This window comes from Protobothrops mucrosquamatus, unplaced genomic scaffold (assembly GCF_001527695.2).
Source record: "Protobothrops mucrosquamatus isolate PMUCROS unplaced genomic scaffold, P.Mucros_1.0 scaffold_246, whole genome shotgun sequence".
NCBI lineage: Eukaryota > Metazoa > Chordata > Lepidosauria > Squamata > Viperidae > Protobothrops > Protobothrops mucrosquamatus.
Genome location: NW_015386322.1, coordinates 80,508 through 101,026, shown reverse-complemented (window position 1 = coordinate 101,026; position 20,519 = coordinate 80,508). Strand labels below are relative to the sequence as shown.

Here is a 20,519-nt window from a genome sequence, read left to right as displayed (position 1 = left end):
GACTCAATTCGTGTTCTGACTATAACATTATTTATATGGTACGGCTGTGTAAGTAAGTTAGCATGCAGCATATTCCGTGTGGGTCTCTGTTTTGTTCTGTTTATATGCTACTATTATTTGTTTGTGTGTTGAGGACAATGAATTTGTAATGGCTGTTTGTGAAACAATTAATTAGACATTCAATTCATTCAGCTGCTACTGCAGTCTAAAGAGTCTGGCAGCATCTATATTGTGACACAGAATCTTTTCTACAGTGCTGATTAGCCGAGCCAAAGCCAAGAAGGAACCTGGGCAAAGCATACAAGTGTTCAGAGTAGAGCCGGGGAGCATAAGGGAGAGAAGACAGGGGAGGTCCTTTCAAAGAGCAGAAAACAAAAGACGGGGAGAGGCAGACCTGGACATGTTCCAGCTGGAAACGAGATGCCACGAAAAGCTCTAAGCTAAGCTGTTTCCCTTTTCTTTAGACCCTGACGGTTCGTTTCATGGGGTGGAGTTTCTCCCAGAAAATTTCAGAGATGCCTCTAATGAAACAACAATGAGGATGAATGAGAAATACTCCACATTACCTGCCGAGGAGAAGGGAATCCACATCATCAACATCAGAGCTATTGAAGACATCGGCTATGTTCGGACAGAAAGTACGGTAAGTAGAAGAGCCGCTTTCTCACCTGGTCTGTGGATTAAGGGGGCATCCAGGTACTACAGGTTAGTTTCCCTAGTGCCGTGCAATTTTGTGGCTGACATTGTACAGCTCATAGTACTCTCTTCCTTCCAAATGCAGGGCTATTTCAAGCATTAGTCACTAAAAACACGGCATAGCTTTTGGGTCATTTATAAAAAATAAGAATGAAAAGTTTCTCTTTGGAACAGCATCATTCTGAAGAATCATATGGGAAAAAAGATAGACACCTGTGTGTGTGTGTCTGTGTGTGTGTGTGTGTTTACAATTCTGTATATGCACACACATGTATAAACACACAAATATGTAAGTAAGTATTTTGCATCTAATTGCATTATAGAAATAATACGGAATTTCTGATTTTTTTCACTTGTAATCTTTAAGTACCCATGATGTATAACTTTTCAAAGTAAGATTAATCTTATTGATTTTTATATTTATATCAATGCAATCCTCAAAAGTATGCGACTGTTTATCAGAATTAAAATGTTAGTGGTATTTAAGCTACACACATGCAAGTCTAATTTGAATTTTTAAATTAAGCTGTGTTGTTTTAAAGATTGAAAATATCAAAGGCTATGACGTTTATTGGCACATATATTTTGTGATAGTAATAGTGGCAGAGTTTAACCTGTGGACCTCTGCTTATTTTGCGCCTTAAGCAGAAACAAAGTGATAATCTTAACATAAGCCAATTTTGTATATATAGTCAATTTTCAAAGCTCACTGTTTCAACTATTTAAAAGAAAAATCAAATCTATGATTTTAACATATCAAATAGGATAGCAAAAGCTTTTAAGAAATAGCAATTAAAGTATTGGAGCAAGACAGAGGAACCAAGGCCCCAACCTATGGATAGCTACTTAAATTTGAGGGATAATTTGAATTGCACAAGAATGTTGTTGTGGAAAAAAGCTGGAGGAAGGAGTGCAGTATAGTCCTGAAAAAAATGGAGACATAAATCTAACAAACAAATACAAATAAAAGAATGAAGTTAATAGGCTTAGAAATCCATATATGTAGAGAAGACAAAGTTATAACAGTACAAATGGCGTAGTTAAAAAAACCTTACTAATAAATAGGACAAGGTCTTGTGATTAGGCGAACTAATAAAATTAAGAATAAAAAAGAAAGTAGGTTAAGAAAATTGGAACCCAATGTTTTGTTTCTTGATAGAGCATTATAATTACCCCCACTTAGAAAGGAACTTAGAAGAACTATGACTTGCAAAGTTCTAGAAGCCGAATTGCCTTTCAGAAATGGTGAAGAAAAAAAAAAATTGTACCCTTTCCATTAATAATTACTTATTGGTTAGTGAATTTAAATGGCATTTGGCAGGAATAACAATGCATATGTATGTAGGCTTTGTATATTCTTTTTAAGGAGAAAGGCTTTGTTATAAAACTTAACTCTGGGGTTTCCAGTGAAAATTTGAAATCAGTGTAACAATAACATAATGTAATAGCATAATAACATGGAAATAATACTTTTAGAGGCACATGTTGCAATTATGTGTGTAATTGCACACTTCTGTGTATCTCTCCCACTATGCAAATATTAAAGGGGAAAGAATATAATCCTGCGTCTACATGATTTGGTCAGAATGGGAGGTCTATGTAAGCATTGGAATTATGGTACCATTGTGGTCATTCATAACTGGGGTAACAATGATTGTTAAATTCTATATTTGTATACCCCTAGACAATTCTTGCAAGTAATGGGGAATTGAATGAAGCAACGTAGCTGAAAAGGAACCCCTTTGCATTCAATAAAATCTTGTGCCCTTATTTAATTTCTTAAATTGCAAAACTATGAATCAACACAAGATTGATTGAGTGCTTTGAAAGAATATTAGAGGACTTGAAACAACCATGTTTTTCCAGGGGAGAAATCTGCTAGGTTTCTTACTGTTATAAATAAATAAGTAAACATGACACGAAAGCAATACAAACACATGTAACAAGAAACTAATTAGACATTGTCAGTGATAATGAATGGAAAAGTAAATTGTGTTTGTGTGTGTGTATACAGACAGTTAAACAGGCACGCACCCTGAATAAAAAGATTGAAATTCTTTAAAAACTGCTCTTTATGTCCCCTGCCATAAATGTAGACACTATAAAAAGAAGAAATAAAAATATAGCAAAGAAACAGAGTTGAAGTCTATATTAGATTTAATCGATCACTAAAAAAATTAAATTGTCTATATGCAATTTTCTATAGTGGACCAGCCTACTCTTAAAAACCTAGTTAAATCTATTACTCCAGATTGTAAAGACATTTAGTCACTTTAGCTAGAATTTATATACTAAAACTTACTAAAGTTCTTAAACAAAAATACTTCACAAATTCAAAAGGTCAGGGTATCTTTGTCAAAAAGCACAAAAAAATGGATTAAACTTTTTTTCCCTTAAAAAAGGAAGCATCTTTTTTTATGCCTCAGTCCAAGATATAAAAAAAATGGTCTCTGGAGAAAGACCACACATGCAAACTTGGAAGCATTGATAGTTTTCTTTCTTCTTTCAGTCCAATAAAGTAATGATTTGAAATACTTTGTTTAATTAAGGATAAGTAGGTTTATAAGTGGCATTCCCAATCTGAAACATCAGCATGAATTTTCACTGCTCAAAGTAACTCAATCTTTTTAGTCATATGGTGATGCTAAGGTATCAAATTTTCCTAATGTAGTGAGTTGCAAAAGTCTTTACAGGTGCATCTATTTATGTAGCACTTGACACTTCAGCATTTTGAAAGCTATCTTCTGTTTAGAAGTTCTATCCTGTGACCTACATTTTAGTTTGTGAGTTTGAGGGGATAAAATAACAATCCTAAGTGTTGTGATTGTTTTAGGAATTGTAAATCAAATACACCTCCTGCTATACATCTCTGAGTAAACTTGGTTTATCCACGCTAAATGTGCCCACATATTATATTAAGCCATGGTTTTCTTAATCATGATCTACAAATAAGCAACAAATACTTGTAATGAAAGATAAATTAGGACCCATAAGTCTTACATTTTTTGCTTAGAAACTTAATTTTTAAAAGCATATATCTTTTGAAAAAATGCAACTTTAATTGCAATACTACTTCCAGTTATCATGAAACTGCAGGTGGTAGAATGACAGTTGTATTTCCATTTTAATTTTCCATGAGAAAGAATCACAAATGAAGCAAAAACTGAACCTTGGTCCCTTACTGGCCGAAGTCCATGAATCTTTTTTGGCTGGGCTATATGACCAGCTGTTTTCTTTCATTCTCTATTAAAACTGATCTCTTTTTCAGATGATGAAGAAAAGTGACAAATATTTGAATATAACATTAATCTATTTGTCAATAGTAAAAAGACAAATATCCCTTGTAGAGTAAAGCACGTGATCTCAACCCATATTTAAGACCAAAGCACTCAACACGATCTGTATCTTTAGTAGAAAATCAGCTAATGATTTTCAGGATGTAGTAACTTGAGATCTTAACATACAGAGATTTCATAAAGCCAGTGTACTGTGCAAAACAAATGAGTGAAATCATCTGTTACCTCAGATGGCTTGTTATTTGTTTGTTCTTTGTTTACCATTTCAGGCCCCTGGCCCATCAACAAAGTTTTAAATATTAAAGTGCAGTGTTTTGTAAGTGTACAGTCTGGCAAGTTTATCCATGATCTTTGCTGTGCCTAAAAATAACTATTTAATCCTTAACTATTTTCATTTTTAATGTCAACATTTATTTCAATCTGTTTCATTTCATTTACAGCTATTAAATTCATTCTCACAAGATCCAGATGCCAACTGCAAATATGGACTTTTTTTTAGAGATGGGAAAAGAAAAGTGGATTATATTCTGGTTTACCACTACAAGAAGTCCTCATTTAGTAGGACACTCACTCGGCGAATCCATTTCAATGATTTGGCGCCTCGAAGTGTTAAGCAAGATAAACCACTTCCTGGAAAAGGAGGGCAGCTTAGCATGGATGAAAGCGTACCTCACATGGATTATCATGAAGATGACAAGAGATTCCGCAGAGAAGAATATGAAAGCAACCTTATGCAGGCTGGTCTTGAGCTAGAAAGAGATGAAGATGTAATTACTCTTGTTCCTTTTATTTTACTGTGCATATAAAAATAATTACTATATTGATTAGTTGCTGAAAAGTTCTTGAGAATTTCAAAGCCTTCATAGATTCCCATGCAATTAAGCATTTTTTTCTAACATACTTGGAAACTAGTCTTTAATATAATGTATTTTTCATGTGGTCCTGGGCATCCATATTTTATATTTATCAAGCTACAAGAAGGAACATTTGCATTGCATTCTTTATCATATATAGTTTTCTATGGGATAATATTTGCTGACTGCAGTTTTTTCATCTATCTGTCTATCTGTCTATCTACATCTACATATATACATACACATACATACACATACATACATATACATACATACATAATACGAATACCATGTTCAAACTCTGTTTGCATATAAATGCGAACATGTAGCCTTTATTCACACAAAATATTATACATTATGTTTGGTGCATTTATTGTCAACTTTATTTATATAATGGACTTCCTCTTAAAAGTGATTGTACAAAAATGCAAATTGAACACTATTTTATTAGAGACATTATATTTAACAAACCTGTATAAGAGACATTATATTTAACAAACCTGTATAAGGACTTTCTCAAGTGATCATTTTAAAATGAAAAATTGATGAGTTTTCTTAAGGTGAAATTGATGAGCTTTCCTTAAGCTTTTTTCAAAGTCTCCTATCAAAACATGATGGTAGAATACTATCCAGGTATTGAATGTTATTAGCATTCAGCCAACAATGGACCAGGTGGCAGCAGTTAGGAAACCTTGACTGATCTAGAAAAGGGTAAACAGGGCCAAGCTAGCTAAAGTTTGATGGGAAAATCCCAAGGGAAGCAGGAAAAAGTTCCTGTATTGTCAAAATATGTACATAGACTGGTACATGTAGTTACCAGGAATTAGTCTCAATATCTTTTAGGACACTTAGCATGGCAGTATTTAGACAGGTGAATTTTTAGAGCCTGAGCAAAGAGCAATGATTTTAGAAATCATTAAAGAAATTAGGCAAAATGTGGTATAGTTAAAAGAAGAAAAAAAGCAAAATAATAGTAATAAAGCAGCATTTTTCTCAAATGGCAGGAATTTCTGGTGGTACAACTAAATCCATGTGTCATGTGAGAGATTAAATTATGATGAATAGAATAGAATAGAGCTGGAAGGGACCTCTTCTAGTCCAGCCCCCTGCTCAAGCAGGAGAACCTATACCATCTCAGATAGGTGAATGTCCAGTCTCTTCTTAAAAATCTCCAGTGATGGAGCACCCACGATTTCTCGGAGTAAGCTGTTCCACTGGCTGATTGTCCTCACTGTCAGGAAGTTTCTCCTTAATTCCAGTTTGCTTCTCTCTTTGATCAGTTGAGGCATAATCTATGTATATCTGGGACAACTAACGGGCAGGTATTGGTTATAATTTTTTTAATAGAATCTTTCATTCAAATATAATGCTTCATGTTGAGGAGTACTGTACTGCTTTTCAATTGAAACCCATGTTAACCCCAATATATAAGAAGACAGAATCTAATCTAATTTGCAAGATCATGTTATTCATTTACAATATTTTTATTTTGCCTATCATGTTATGCATATCCCCACATTATATAATAACATTTCCTATATAGAATTTAAAATGCAAGTTATGTACCAAAGCAATACAAAAAGATATCAAAACATATGCATACAAATGAATTAGAGTTAGTCTACCAGAGTGCCATTGCTAAAATAAATAACAATGTTTTCAGCTTGCTTACAAAAAGAAACTTTGGCAATAGAAGGAAGCAGAAACAATACATGTGGTCCATATCCAGATGGAACAGTAAAACATAGTAGTAGTGATAATGTCTTGTGCATCATTCATGGTTTGTAATACTATATATCTTTCATAATACATTTAATAAACTTGGGAAAAGAGACAATAATAAATTTACTGAACATAGATTCTCATATTCCCATTATATTCAGGTTTTGCAACAGTTCATTGGGTTATACTGGATAGAAAATATAAAAGATTCTATATAGGCTATAAAAACTTATTTAAAAAATTTTTTATATTACATATTTTAAGTTCCAAATTTACAGAGATAGGAACATAGGAAAGACACATGTAGATCAAATCATAGATCCAGGTCGTCTAATGTTCCAGGCCACACCATAGCCAACTAGATGCATTTGGAAAGCTCAAGGCTGAACTGGAGTATAGAGAACCCCATCATTTCTCAACCGCTATGGCATATAGTAAATTGTCTATAATTCATGAGAAGGTAAAGAGCCAATCAGTGTGAGTAGCCATTCACAGGCTATTCTTCCATCAACCTCTTCTGTCCACTTCTAAAATGGCAGAAATTGGCTACCATTACAACTACTGGTAGCCAATTCCATAGTTTTTTGCTGTGGTATTCTCTTTTGTTGGTCCTGAAACTGATTGTATTTAATGTTTGTGGATACCTTAAACTTCTAACTTTGTAAGAATGGGGAAAGTTTCCTTTCTTCCTATTATCTCTGGACATGAACAAATTTATATACAATTATATAAATTTTTATCTTCTTTTTTCGCTTCTATTCAATTGTGTCTAATTCTCAGAAACTGCCTGGACAAGTCCCTGTAATTTTCTTGGCAAGGTTTTTCAGAAGTGGTTTTTGCCATTGCCTCCTTCCTAGGGCTGAAGCAACTGACTGGCCCAAGGTCACTCAGTTAGCTTTGTGCCTAAGCCAGGACTAGAACTCATGGTTTCTAGCCTGGAACCACTATACCAACTAGCTCTTACTTCAAGCTAAGGAGGCTCAGTTAGTGAAGTCTTTCTTCATAGGAGGACAATTCAACACATTCAGAAAAAAGTATTTTCTTCTTTTGGTCCTGAATAGGCGTGGATTTAGTTTCAATGGAAAACTTTGAATTTAGAGACAAAGCCACAACTTATAGCGATGTCATGATATAATATTTTAAGATAGATGACCATTTCCATGGAATTACTATTCTATCTGTGCAATGATTTTAGTTCTGAAAGAATAATTCATGCAAATAAAGGACAGTATTGCAGACTTCTAATGTTGTGTTCAAATGAATTTACCTTAGCTCATAGTCATTTCAGCCCATGTATCAATCTGTACAATAGAGAGATAAATAGAATATGCTTTTCTTCAAGGGGCAGAGTTCCAAAACAAACAAGTAGAGAGATTCCCACGGAAGTATATTTTGACTTAACAGTATTATTCCCCAAAGGGATGTGTCCCTCTCTGCCAGTGGCCTTTTGCAAGGAAAGTTACGCAAGGGTGAAGATGAGTAACTAAAAAACAAGAGTCATATTTACTAAAATAAGAAAAAATTAAGGATTTTGTAGAAATATCCCAGTACACTCTAATCCCAGTAGAATGCCTGTAGAAATACACACTTTTACAAGTTTTCTCTGAAAATCTGCTTAATGTTGCCAGATTTGTTTCCTTTCCTTTAGGACCCCAACTAATTCAGACTGCTATAAATTCTCTTATAATAAACTATGATGCTATTCCTATAAAATTTCCCTATTTTATACAAGCCTTGATATAATCCAAAACAACTAGTCCATTCATGTGACCACATGTATACAATGATAATGCCCTGTCAAAAGTTTGGTATGTGTCCAGATGTGAGATTGTGTGTGTGGGTGTGAGAGAGAGGGAGGAAGGGAGGGAGAATCATTCCATCATTGATAGAAATGCCTTTACATTAAATAAAAGTTTGTTGTCATTTCATGACGAAAGCTATGTCTTTAAAAGTTGTATTACTGGCAAAATTCTAAACACATATTGATGGTTAAGTCCTATGTTCTTAATCCATTATCTTAAGCTTACTTAAACCATATCCCCAAATTATTGATGTTGATCATACGATCAGGCCTTATATGGAAGATATAAAATGAACCTCATTATTTTGTCCTATACATCATTGAATTAAATCTTATGGATTGAAAAAAAATATTGTAGTTTTAAACATGCAGGGCTGAAAAATGCCATTTTCTAAGAATGATTTAAGTGTTAGAGGTAAACAAATTAATTAAAATGCTTTTTTTAAAATAGAGCTTAAAAAGCTAATGCTGTTGCAGATATAAATCTATCCTACCAGGTTATTTGAGGGACAATTTCACCCCACTGGGATTGACCTGTCCCACTCGTACTGGCAGAGGAGGCATGCTGTGATCAGCCTGATTATTCCGGCTGGCGGACTCCAGGAGGGGGGCCTTCTCTGCTGTGGCTGCTGCCCTCTGGGCCTAAAAATGTATGTCTGCCAGTTGGCTTGGGGCCCCATTGGGGGAACAGCCCAGTAAGGTGGTTGATCGAGTAACAGCAGATCCCATCTCCTTCCACTCCATCTCCACCCTCCCCACATGTCCTTAGATTTTAATGTTTGATTTTAATTTATTTATATTTCAATGTATACGTATAGACATATTTTAATGACTGTAAACCTCCCAGACTTACCTTATGGTAAAATAGGCACCCAATAAATGTTGTAAATAAATGTAAAGTATAAATAATCTTAGAAGTATGATAAGAACTCCAAAGGCATTTAGAATCACATCTTAATTTCCACAAATTTAGACAAAGATTGTCCTACAATCAATGCATGTCAAACTTTATTGAAAGGCAGAGAATGAGGAAATTTAAGATATATTTTCCAACCCAAACCAATAAGTGATTGGTTTCGTAACATACTGTACCTGTTCAACAGTGTAAATTTTCAAGGTGCTGATGGACATTCTGCATCCTTTAAGCAACATAATTTGTATCATGTTGCATACAGGAATAGGGCAGACAATTTTAAACAAAAAGATTCATCTGTGTTTAGAATTTCATAGTAACACTTTCCTATGTTTAAGGAAAACTGTTCAAAAGGACCACAGACTACTCTTGTCATTGTTTCTAAAGATTATAAGAATTCCAAGTCTCTGTGCAAAAGAAATATTGATACTACTATTTTAGCTTCTAACTTTATTCATGGGAACTTTTTAGCAGATATTCTAAATTAAATGCTGGGCTCCAAAATGCAGTTAGGTTGTGATTAGAAATTGGTAGTATAATATGTTAAATAAAACATCTTGAATAATAATTAAGATATAAATGAAACAATGCCAGGTTAATTAAAACAGAAAACCTTAGGCATATGCATTTCAACACAAGTAACTCTAATTTACGTGACATTGGAATAATTATCATGCCAGACCTCCCATGTAGTAAGGGAAAAGTGAGTAGTAAGGGAGTTTTCATTTTATATTGGGTGAAAGTTATACGAATCTTTGATTATTCAGTGTGAATAATCTTCTGAATATCTAATTTTCTGAATATCTATTTCAGAAAAAAGTATATTTGGAACACAGTATGTTTGCTGGCCTAATATATCTGCTAGCTAAATTAAAATATCAATCAATAATCAATTATCTATTTTGGTCTAGCTGACTATAAGCATCAAGACTTTCAAATGCATTAGCAGGTTGTTGGTGTAGCTTAGAGATTTCCTCTACCTTAGTTCAATTAACTTGCTCTTGAGCAGCCAAAATCAAGCCTTCAGTTTCTTTTCTTTAATGTTTCAGTTGTTAGCTATTGCCAGGTGTTATCTCAATTCATTTTCCCCTTAATCTTTTGTACAAATTTAATACTTTTCCTTGCCAGCATTCTCTTTGTGTTTTCATTATATTATTTTGATATTCATGTTGTGTTTCCTGCACATTCAATGAGTTCCAATTTTTAACTTGCATCAATGCTCATTCTTGGCTGTTTTTATATAATTAGTGCATGCTTTTCTTCTTTGGAAGTTTATTTGACTTGAAGTAAACCTTGCCTCCATTTCTGCAGGCAGGTGTAATGTGTCGATATCACTATGGGGATTTAATGTATAATGAATCGATATCAGTTTTCTTGTTTTTCAGTCCAAACTGTCTAGTTCAACTTGCATCTAGTTAATAATTCTAGCAGTGTATCGTATCACAGGTACGGACTAGGTATTGGTAACTGTTTGTCAGTAGCTTGACTTGGCACCATGTTTTTGTTTTTACTGCTTATGGTTTAAATAGTTTTAATATGGTTTTTATGTTATTTTAATTCTTGATTGGGAGCTGCCCCGAGTTTGGTATAAAATGGGCAGCTATATAAATGTTTTAAATAAATTAATTAATTAAAAGCTTTGAAGGTGTTTCCACCATTTAATTTTGTCTTTAGCAATGTTCTTACACTTTGGAGATATGCTTTACTAATCACATTTTTAACTTGTCCATGCTTGATGTTATCCAACTGTAAATGGCCTAGATACTTGTAGGCTCCATCCTGATGGCTGCTGCTGATTTAGCCATTCAGTATTTAAATTCCATTACTATTCATGATTTTACCTCCATTTATTGCTACTGCACATTTCTCTAGGCCAAATACCATTGTGCTAAAAATTCTTATACTGCTTGTTAATAACTGAATTTCATAAAGCTTCAGATCATTAATATAAAGCAAATGTGACATTTTATTAGTTCTTACAATTTGATAACCAAGATTTGTTTTCTTCAAAAATCACTGAAAGTAGGACTATATAGCAATGATAAATAATAAGGGAGATAAGGGAAGATGCTTCTACTAATATTGACAAGCTTGTCTTTTTCACTTCCAACCACCAATTCTGACTTTCATTGTTCCATTTCTTTTTCTATAAACATTCTAATGTTTTAATTGATATTGGTTGTTTCCAAACATATGATGATTCAATAGTATAACAATGAATCAGTGAATCAATTACCTTTTTATAATCAATCCAGATCCTATGTAAATCACTCTCTCAGCCCCAGGAATATGAAAAACCACTTTTGTAAAACCTTGTTAAGAAAACTGCAGGTATTTGTCCAGGCAGTCACCTGGAATCAAAAGTTGACTTGAAGGCAATACTAATAATATTTAATAAATAAAGAATTATGACAGTGGTTTAAAAAGAAATAACCCACTTCTTTGAATATAATATTAAGAGATTATTTATAATGTTGCATTTATTTTATAAATGCTTACATGGAAAGAAGCTTCAGTGAATTCAGCGTGACATATGAGCAGTCATCTTTAATAATGTATTATGACTTTTTAAAATCTCAGTGTATAATTGGAACTGCACATTGTTAATTGTTAGTTAACTACAATTTATATTTGCTGTAACTCATTTTAAATAAATAGTTTGTTTCAAGTCATTTTGATATACCAGTTGTACAACTGAATACATATATGGATGTAAGCCCTACTGTATTCTATAGGACCTAATCCCAGGAAAAACGTAGAGCATTAGAGTTCAGTACTGTAATTCTATAATAACTTCAGAGTATAAGTCTGAATCTATAAGATTGAATTGAGTCATTGAATTGAATAATTGAATTCAACTAAACTGTCTTCCAAGCATGAATCAAATTATATGGTAAGACACTACTCAGCAAAATGTGACACCAAAAACATAAGCAAATGTCTGGCGATGTTCACAGAAAAATAAAATGACATATGTGGCAAAAGAATTCCTTGTAATTGTGTGGTTGGCTGTCACTAAAACCTTATTGCTGACTTTAAAAGTAAAAGTAAAAGCTTGTTTCAAGGAAAGCATATATTAAATTGATTAAATTCTCCTTCATGAAGTAAGTTAATACCATACATGTTTTTGAAGCTCTGCCATATTGAGATTGGCAGCTATTTATGTCTCTTGGGTAATGTATTTCTAGTAAGCAGGTGTTCAGGGCAGCAGTATGAAAACAAGTTTTTATGCTTGTGTAAACTAGCACAGGAGTAATGGCAATCAAATCGAAGACAGAAAAGAGATCTTAGCTCTGGAACTTGTCTTCTTAGAAAGGTTAACTTGCACAGACTTTGGTTAATTGTCTGAAAAACAAAAATCTGTAGGACTGTCGAAGTGGATTGCCCAAGAACTCCATTAGCACTAATACATTGGATGATAAAAGGGCCTGATGTATCTGAAATGATTAATATTAAAACAATCATCTTGTCAATTAGACAAGGAATTTGAAGATGTTAATTAATTTGAGCATAAAGTAAAATTTTAATTACAGTGAGTGGAACTTCTGTAAAGGGTAAACAAGTAATAAATTGTAGTCAAATGTTTCTGGTGAATTGTCATATTGCAATGTTCAACTGATAGATTTAGGTTAGTAACTTTTTATAGTAGCAATATTTCATTTGAAAAGAGTACCATTTAATGTTAGTGTTGATTTCGAGAGCTTTATTTAAGACATATTATTTAGACTGAGTTTTGCTTATTTCTGCCAAAATGCGTTACCTAGTCCATATATCTTCCATCAGCCTTTCTTTATTTGCCCCATAATCATTATTTTCTCCTTTTAAAGAAGAAAAACACACAGCGCAATATAAATGAAATTGAACAAATGGTGCTTTTATTTTTATTTGGTTTAAAGGTTTATTTTTTCTGTCTGTTTTTTTAAAGACAAAAATACATGGTCTTGGATTTATAAAAATTCATGCTCCTTGGAATGTTTTGTGCCGCGAAGCAGAGTTTATGAAACTGAAGATGCCCACAAAAAAGGTTAGTTTTAGTATTCTTTAACATCAGGAGGTCTAAACATTTAAATGACATGACATTAACTTCTTTTCATAGTCTCCTCATAAATTAAAATTGTCTGCCTGTAAGAGAACCAGGTTATTTAACTAAACCTCTTGGTACAGTGTGTGACACAATTTATAGAGCAATGTATGAAGTGTAATGCTGCAAGATATAAATGTTTATGCATGTTCATTGCACTGCATTGCAGAAATTTGTTCCTTAAAAGATATGTAGACATAGTTGGTGCCATTTTGTAGTTAATCTTATAAATATTTATCACATGCCTTTCCAAAAATCATGCATAAGACAGGCTGCTTGTGTTTGCTTTTGATTCAGCTGCAGGTTTTTTTCTGTTGCCATCAGCCATCCCACTCAGCCCATCCTAGAGTGCTAATTTCACTGATATTAACAATGTGCAAGCTGATGCTCTTCTCTCTGACATTGACCATATTGGATATGATATATAGAATAATAGTCCAGAATATTTGGGAAGTACAAGGTAGCCAGGGGTCTTCTGCAATTAAGTGTTTGTTACCTTTTTCTGATCTCACACCACAAATAAAACCACTGTTGTCTTCAATGTGGATGCATGTTGAGATCTAAAATGTTAGATTTTATGTCGGACCCTTGGCATTCAAGACAGCCTTTAGAATGGCAATTTGACATATGGTACATAAAGAAACAGCACTTGCTTGAGAAAAATTTCAACATGAAAAATAAAGCAGATTTAAAAAATATGACTACACTAAAGCAAACAAGGCCATTAGTTATTCTACAGACATAAATCTGTGTAGCTGGCATGCCTTAACTTTGCTAAATTTCTTCTTTCCTAGACATAGTTTATGAAACTACAGTTCTAGAGGATCCTGTGAGAGGATGGGATGGATCATCATAGTAAGAATAAATTTACTGAAATCATGACTAACATATCATTATTTAAGTCCCATTGATTTCAGTGAGTTTACTTAATACCCTAGTTCAGACATGTCAAACTCGCGATGTCACGTGACGCCACGCAATGTATCGGAACTTTTTCCCCATTGCCGGCAATGGGGTGGGCACGGTTTCCTTGTGACGTGTCCGGCCCATGGGCCGGCAGTTTGACACCCCTGCCCTAGTTCAAACATAATAGGTTTTGGGCTTTGTGTAATGAGTGAACCTATCGATTATAGCTTTGTGTTACAACTGAGTATGACCACTAGGTGCAACAAACTGTTTAAAACATTCTAGTCTATGTCTCTACTCTGGAAATTTTAATGTATGTCTATATCAGGGGTGTCAAACTGCCGGCCCGTGAGCTGGATGCATCATGGCGAAACCGCCCCTACCCCATTGCCAGCAATGGAAAAAAAGGCACGATACATCGCAACACGTCATATGATGTTGCGAGTTTGACACCCCTGGTCTATATAAATAAGATTATTTCTGTACTTTCAGTCAAATATTTCTTTCATTACAGAAAGTTTGCAAAGTGAATTATTTTAGTGGCTATATTATGGTGAAATTATGATTCTATATATAGACATGGGTATGTGAATTACAAGAATAAAAGAATGGTAGAATCTAGCTTTAATTTCTAATGAATATTTGAAATACAATTCTAAAAGCCCATTGTCACCATAGAATATTATATGATTGAATATTAGGCTTTTGAAAGATGTTTCTGTACCTGTTCAGGGTGCAAAATTGAGAAATGGCTCAATATTTAATGACATACTAAGTGCAGAACCCAGACACTGGAGGGAAATGTCTCTAATGGAAGAAGAGACGGCCTTAGAGTACAAAGTAATTTATTTTAAGTAAAACTAAAATTAAACATTAGGCTTGAATTTTGTAACAGTTTCTGATCAAGTTCTATTTATCATGTTATTTATTTTAATTATATTTCCAAATTTAAAGTAACCCATCCATCATTTTTAGAAAATCTGAATTAAGGAGATCAGAAGGAATTGAGGCTCCTTGATCAGAAAAATGAAAGCAATATGATTCAAACCAGCAAGAACAAGGTGCTGGAAGCAGAACTTTGTATAATGTAATGGGGGCTACATTATAAACAAAAAGTTGCTTTGTTTTTTGCTCACAGAAAGTTTATATAATATGGAAATTATCCTCCAATTTCTGTTGTTGGAAGCCACTCTGTCATGATTAGAACTGTAATTGCATAAAATTCGTGTACCTATGATTCCATCTTTATATGACCCTTCATTTCAACATTTGGACACCACCAGCCATAATAATTTTCTAATTTTAATTATCCTGTTTAAAAGTTGTACTTCTTTTAAGACTTGGTATGTTCTACAAATGATTTAAATGAAGTACGATTTTTTTAAAAAAAACACACTTCTTTTCAATCCTTAGGTGTATCAAATTCATCAACCTCATGGCCTTTTGAAAAAGATCAATTCTGTAATCCAAAAAATAACAGAACCCATTCAACCTAAAGTAGCAGAACATAAGCATCAGACAGTGAAACGACTTTCCTATCCTTTCTCAAGGGAGAAGCAACACTTGTAAGTCAAAGTTCATTGGTTTTAATTAATGTCATTTACAACAGAAGTGGCCCCTGGGAATAGCATTAGGCTCAAATATGTGAATATTAATAGAAATGCGTAGGGTTGTGTTTGAATACAATTTGCACTAAATTTATCATTTTTCCAAATAAACAGGATCTTGTCTAGGTCATGGAGGATTTTTGTCATGATGAATTCCCTTAAGGACTTATGGAATAATCCTATACCCACGTGCAAGTTAAATCCCCCTGAGTTCAAGAGACGCCCCAAGTAAACAGATACAGGATTCCAGTTTCAGGCTATAGTTCTGTCCAGACTGATTGGGAAATAAGCCAACTGAATTCAATCAGGCTTCTAAAGACATACAAATAGCTAGATACAAATAGTTGAACTCCCAAAGCTAAGACTAATAAAAGAATGGTAGGTAGCTTATGTGGCTGTTTTTTCTTTTTTCTTTATTAAAAACTCATCAGTGTGTATGCTACACTTTCCCAAAAGTGGTTCAAGAGAGAAAGTGTATGCTACACTTTCCCAAAAGTGGTTCAAGAGAGAAAACATCCAAGCAGCATCACATTCTATGGCCAAATTGTCTTGTAATATCTTTACCACAAGCAGAATACAATCCAAATCATGAGAAAAGCAACCATAAGTTGTATTACAAGGAAAAACAGCATGCAGTCAATTAAAGGGTATAAACTTCTACTGAGAGACTAGTGGGCTTCTTTGTGCAGATGTCCAGATAAACTGCTGAACTAGATGGGCCAAGGATCTGATCAAGCAGGACATTTTTTATATTGTAATTCGGCCTCCATGTGATAGTATTCAGTTTAGCAATCATTAAAGGATATTTCTCATAAAGTCATAAAGAATGTGACTTTTAGTTTATAGAAATATAGCTATATGTACCCCCTTATGATTCTACTGTGCATTTTTTTCTTGAAAAGCAATGTTTTGATATCATCAGAATTGTAGGCTCAAGCAACATATCTGTACATTATCTAGAAAGCAGCAAGAATAGTTGAGATTAAACATAATATCCTACATGCAATGGGTTGGACATACGTTAATAGCTGAAAGCTTTTGAACTCTGATGCTTCAAAAGAAGAGTAGCAACTTTTTGAAGACTTCGTTGAAATAAAGTTTTGACCAAACAATATGTTTCTGTTGTATATTGCTTTACATTTATTCATTTTTATTTCATTTTTTCTTTTCCTTCTCTAATATTTTCATAGGTTTGACCTCTCTGATAAAGACTTCTTTTTTGATAGCAAAACTAGAAGTACCATAGTAAGTATGTATTTATAAAATATTAGAGTAATATGATGTTCCTCTTTAGCTGTTTTCATGATTTCTATATAATTCACTATATGAAAAATCTATATCATGCATCTCTCCGTCATATCTTAATTTTTAATCTGATAGAAGAGAAAACTCATTAAATATGTGAGTATAGAGTAGAGTAGAATACTGTTCAATGTTAATTAAATGTAAATGAAATAAAATAAAATTGAGTTCTTGTCCCAGCCCACTATTCTTTTGAATTATGACTCTCAATTGAATTATGACTCTCAAAAAGAATTGACTTTTGAATTATGACTCTCAAAAAGTTCTCCGTATCTACTAGTCAATCTAAAATATGCATTTTATTTTTTATCTTAAAAAAAGAAAAAAAAGAAAAAAATAATAATCAATTGCAAACAAATGATAACACAAAAAATAAAATAAATCAAAAAATAACTAGAGGAACAAAAATCCAAAGCAAACATAGTTTATTAGTTAATGGCTTTGTATAATGGCTGAAGACATACTGACAGCTAAAAATGATTAGCTAGAATCTAACTGTGGTTTGTTCCTAGCTTGCCTCTTAACTTTTTACAAGCAGAATCAAAGGGGAAGCCGCTAGGAAAGGTTACAAATCATCCCTGCTGCTTTTTCTCCCAAGGAGTCCCCTACGGAGTACAAGATTCTAGGGATCTTGTAATCTGCAGACATTTGTGCGGCACTGCAGAACCCCTCTCCAGCCCAAATACACTTGCAGGAGCATCCTTTGCCTCAGTCTAGTAATCACCCACCCTCCACCTGCTTGCAAGCTGCCCAGAATTTGCAACTTCCAGCCAGCTTCTTCATTTTATTTTATTGATTTTGTGGGAAGTCAACACGAAGTAGCAAGTTGAAGTCACATGAGGTTCACCCTTAATGAGCCATGATTTTTAGTTAATGATGGCAATGGTGACTGCCAGGATTGCCAATGCTGTGCAATGCAAGCATGTGAAGTTGGCTTTACAACTGTATTGCTTAGCAATGAAATTGTTAAGTCCCAATTACCATTGTTGTTAAGTAACCCGTAGTTTATGCCAAGTAGAAATACACAGAAAGGCTCAAGAGTGAGATTTTAATATCTACTACCAATATCAAATTAAATTGCAAATAATTGCCGATCATGTGAGTCCAGTGCAAGAGATAGAGTCTAAAGCCTCTATCTTGGGTCACAGACATTGGAGATACTGTTTGGGATTTGAAGGGCTGCTCTTAAAAGTTTTGTTTAAGCTTCAGTGGGGCAAATTAGAAAATGAATCCAATTGTAAAGAAACTATGTAAATGACTCTTTTCAGACAATTTAGGAGTTATGGATATGTCCTAAGATATTTAAGAATGGCAGATGAGCTCCTCTGTGCACTGAAAGCAATATAATCTCCATGAATTTCCTATTGCTGGTAGTGAAAAACTATCTCAAAATAGTTGAAGTATGATACTGCCTTAGGCTTGTGACCATCTGCATTCTGTTAGCAGGTCTTGAGGCTCAGGAAAATGCCATGATTTTGGTTTTCTGATACTTAAGTTTGAGCAAGTTTTCCTTACAGTCCTGAGTTAGGGCCCTCTACTCTTTGAAAGCCAGTAGGAATCCTTGAGGAGTATCGCTGTATCATCTGCATATAGCAGGGCAGAAATGTATCCCCCAAAAAGTTTTAGGGATTGAAAAACTGTGTGGTTGAGCTGGCCTACCTTAGAATTAAAATGAACTTTGATTAGGAATGGTTTAGTATGGAGCCTTGCTTGATCCTCTTCTGTGGTCAATAGCATTAGTGATAGCCCTGAAAATTGAACCTTACCTTAAAGGGCATGACTTGAAGGGGATCAGAACAGGCAAGATGATGAAAGTGGCACTCTAATCCAATACATGAAGAAGGGATGGGCCTTGGATCATAATGCTTTATCTTGCCCAATTTAATCCCCTCTCCCCTCAGGGTTTTTCAGAGTGATGTTGCCACCAAGGTTTAACAAAGATGTAACCCTTAAGAACTGTAATATAGAGGCTGTATTATTGGAAAGTCTTCCATTCTTAAATTCTGTAAATGCTTCTGAAGTGCCAACTGTATGATTTAGCAGCAGCTGCTCTCAGTAAATAAGTAAAAATCTTGCAGAAAGACTTATTTTTTCCTATGTTATCTTTTATCATTTTGGAAGTTGTGTGTTATGGGTGTTACATTTACCTTATATGCAGCTCTATCATTCATCTCTATTGTATTTGTTTCCTGTGTTGCATTGCTACTCTATGGTTCATCTCTATTGTTCCTGTGAACAGACAATGCCCAGGTCTGTAGAAGTAATCAGCCTTCCCCCCCCCTCTCCCTCTCTCTCTCTCTCTCTCTCTCACACACACACACACACACATTGTGGAAATTTGATAATTTGCAATGATACTAATAATTCCAGTATTAGTTGTCTACAGAGGGGAACATAGGAAGGGTCTTCAATCTATGGTTGTGCAAACTATTTTAGCCCCTTCCCCTCTTGTTACAAATGCCTCTGCTCTACATCATCACAGTGACTCCCTGAAAACATTGCAATATCATGGCATACCAGTTCTGCTGTAAAATGTTTGCCCAGAATTCCTCTTAATAACTCCTGTCTGAACTGCTTAACATTACATTCCTTAGGGCATTCCTGTGCCTACTTCACAAGGAATAAGCTTAGATGTATTTCATGAATCTTCTGTAGTAAGTGATTTAGGGATGCAACTAAAGGCTGTATTTCTCAGATTATTTAACATATATTTGCATTATGAAGAAGTTCCAATACCCAGAGCCAACTACAAGTTGCTGTGGATTAGTATTCAGCTTGTAGTAGATTCCTTTTGTCAGTTTTATAGCACCAAGGAGTCTGTATAAATTGCATGAGGAATGTTATTGCCTTTGTGTACTTCCTGCATCTTCCTCCATATTCTAATCTGTCATCAGTAATCCTATACCAAATACCATAATAAATTCTGCTTCAACTCCCACTTTTCTTATCTGAAGAACATATAATGCCCTAAGATTGTTTCATTATTCTATTGCTGGTTTGTTTTGTCCCCTGTTTTCCTCCCATTTATTTTGACAAAACAGGCCAGCTAATATTATTAACAAATGTATTTTATTAAAACCTATGTTTAAAAAGTTTTTTTACTTTAGCTATGACGAGTTTACATTGTTAATGAATGGCAGTTGCTACCATATAGAATTTATGAGAATTGATTTTTCCATAAATCCCTCCATGTTAGGGAAAACACAATTATTTCTACATAGATTTTATTTCATTTAACTCAGAAAACCACTTAGATACATCAAGGAATAGCATGTAAATTTCAGGAAGGGAAGGAAAAGGGAGAAAATGTGAATATGTTGTTTTAATTTCTTAAGAAATAG

The 20,519-nt window shown here is 34.0% G+C and overlaps 1 protein-coding gene across 1 annotated transcript in view; it reads left to right on the top strand.

The window, feature by feature from the left end:
* Positions 1 to 20,519, top strand: part of ANO1 (anoctamin 1) — a 157,585-nt gene that overhangs the window by 78,122 nt on the left and 58,944 nt on the right. Inside the window, exons 3-7 of the mRNA XM_015830583.1 lie at positions 465 to 643; positions 4,433 to 4,759; positions 13,208 to 13,306; positions 15,683 to 15,834; positions 17,067 to 17,121. Of these exons, the coding sequence (XP_015686069.1) occupies positions 465 to 643; positions 4,433 to 4,759; positions 13,208 to 13,306; positions 15,683 to 15,834; positions 17,067 to 17,121 (812 nt within the window). The remainder of the gene's footprint in view (positions 1 to 464; positions 644 to 4,432; positions 4,760 to 13,207; positions 13,307 to 15,682; positions 15,835 to 17,066; positions 17,122 to 20,519) is intronic.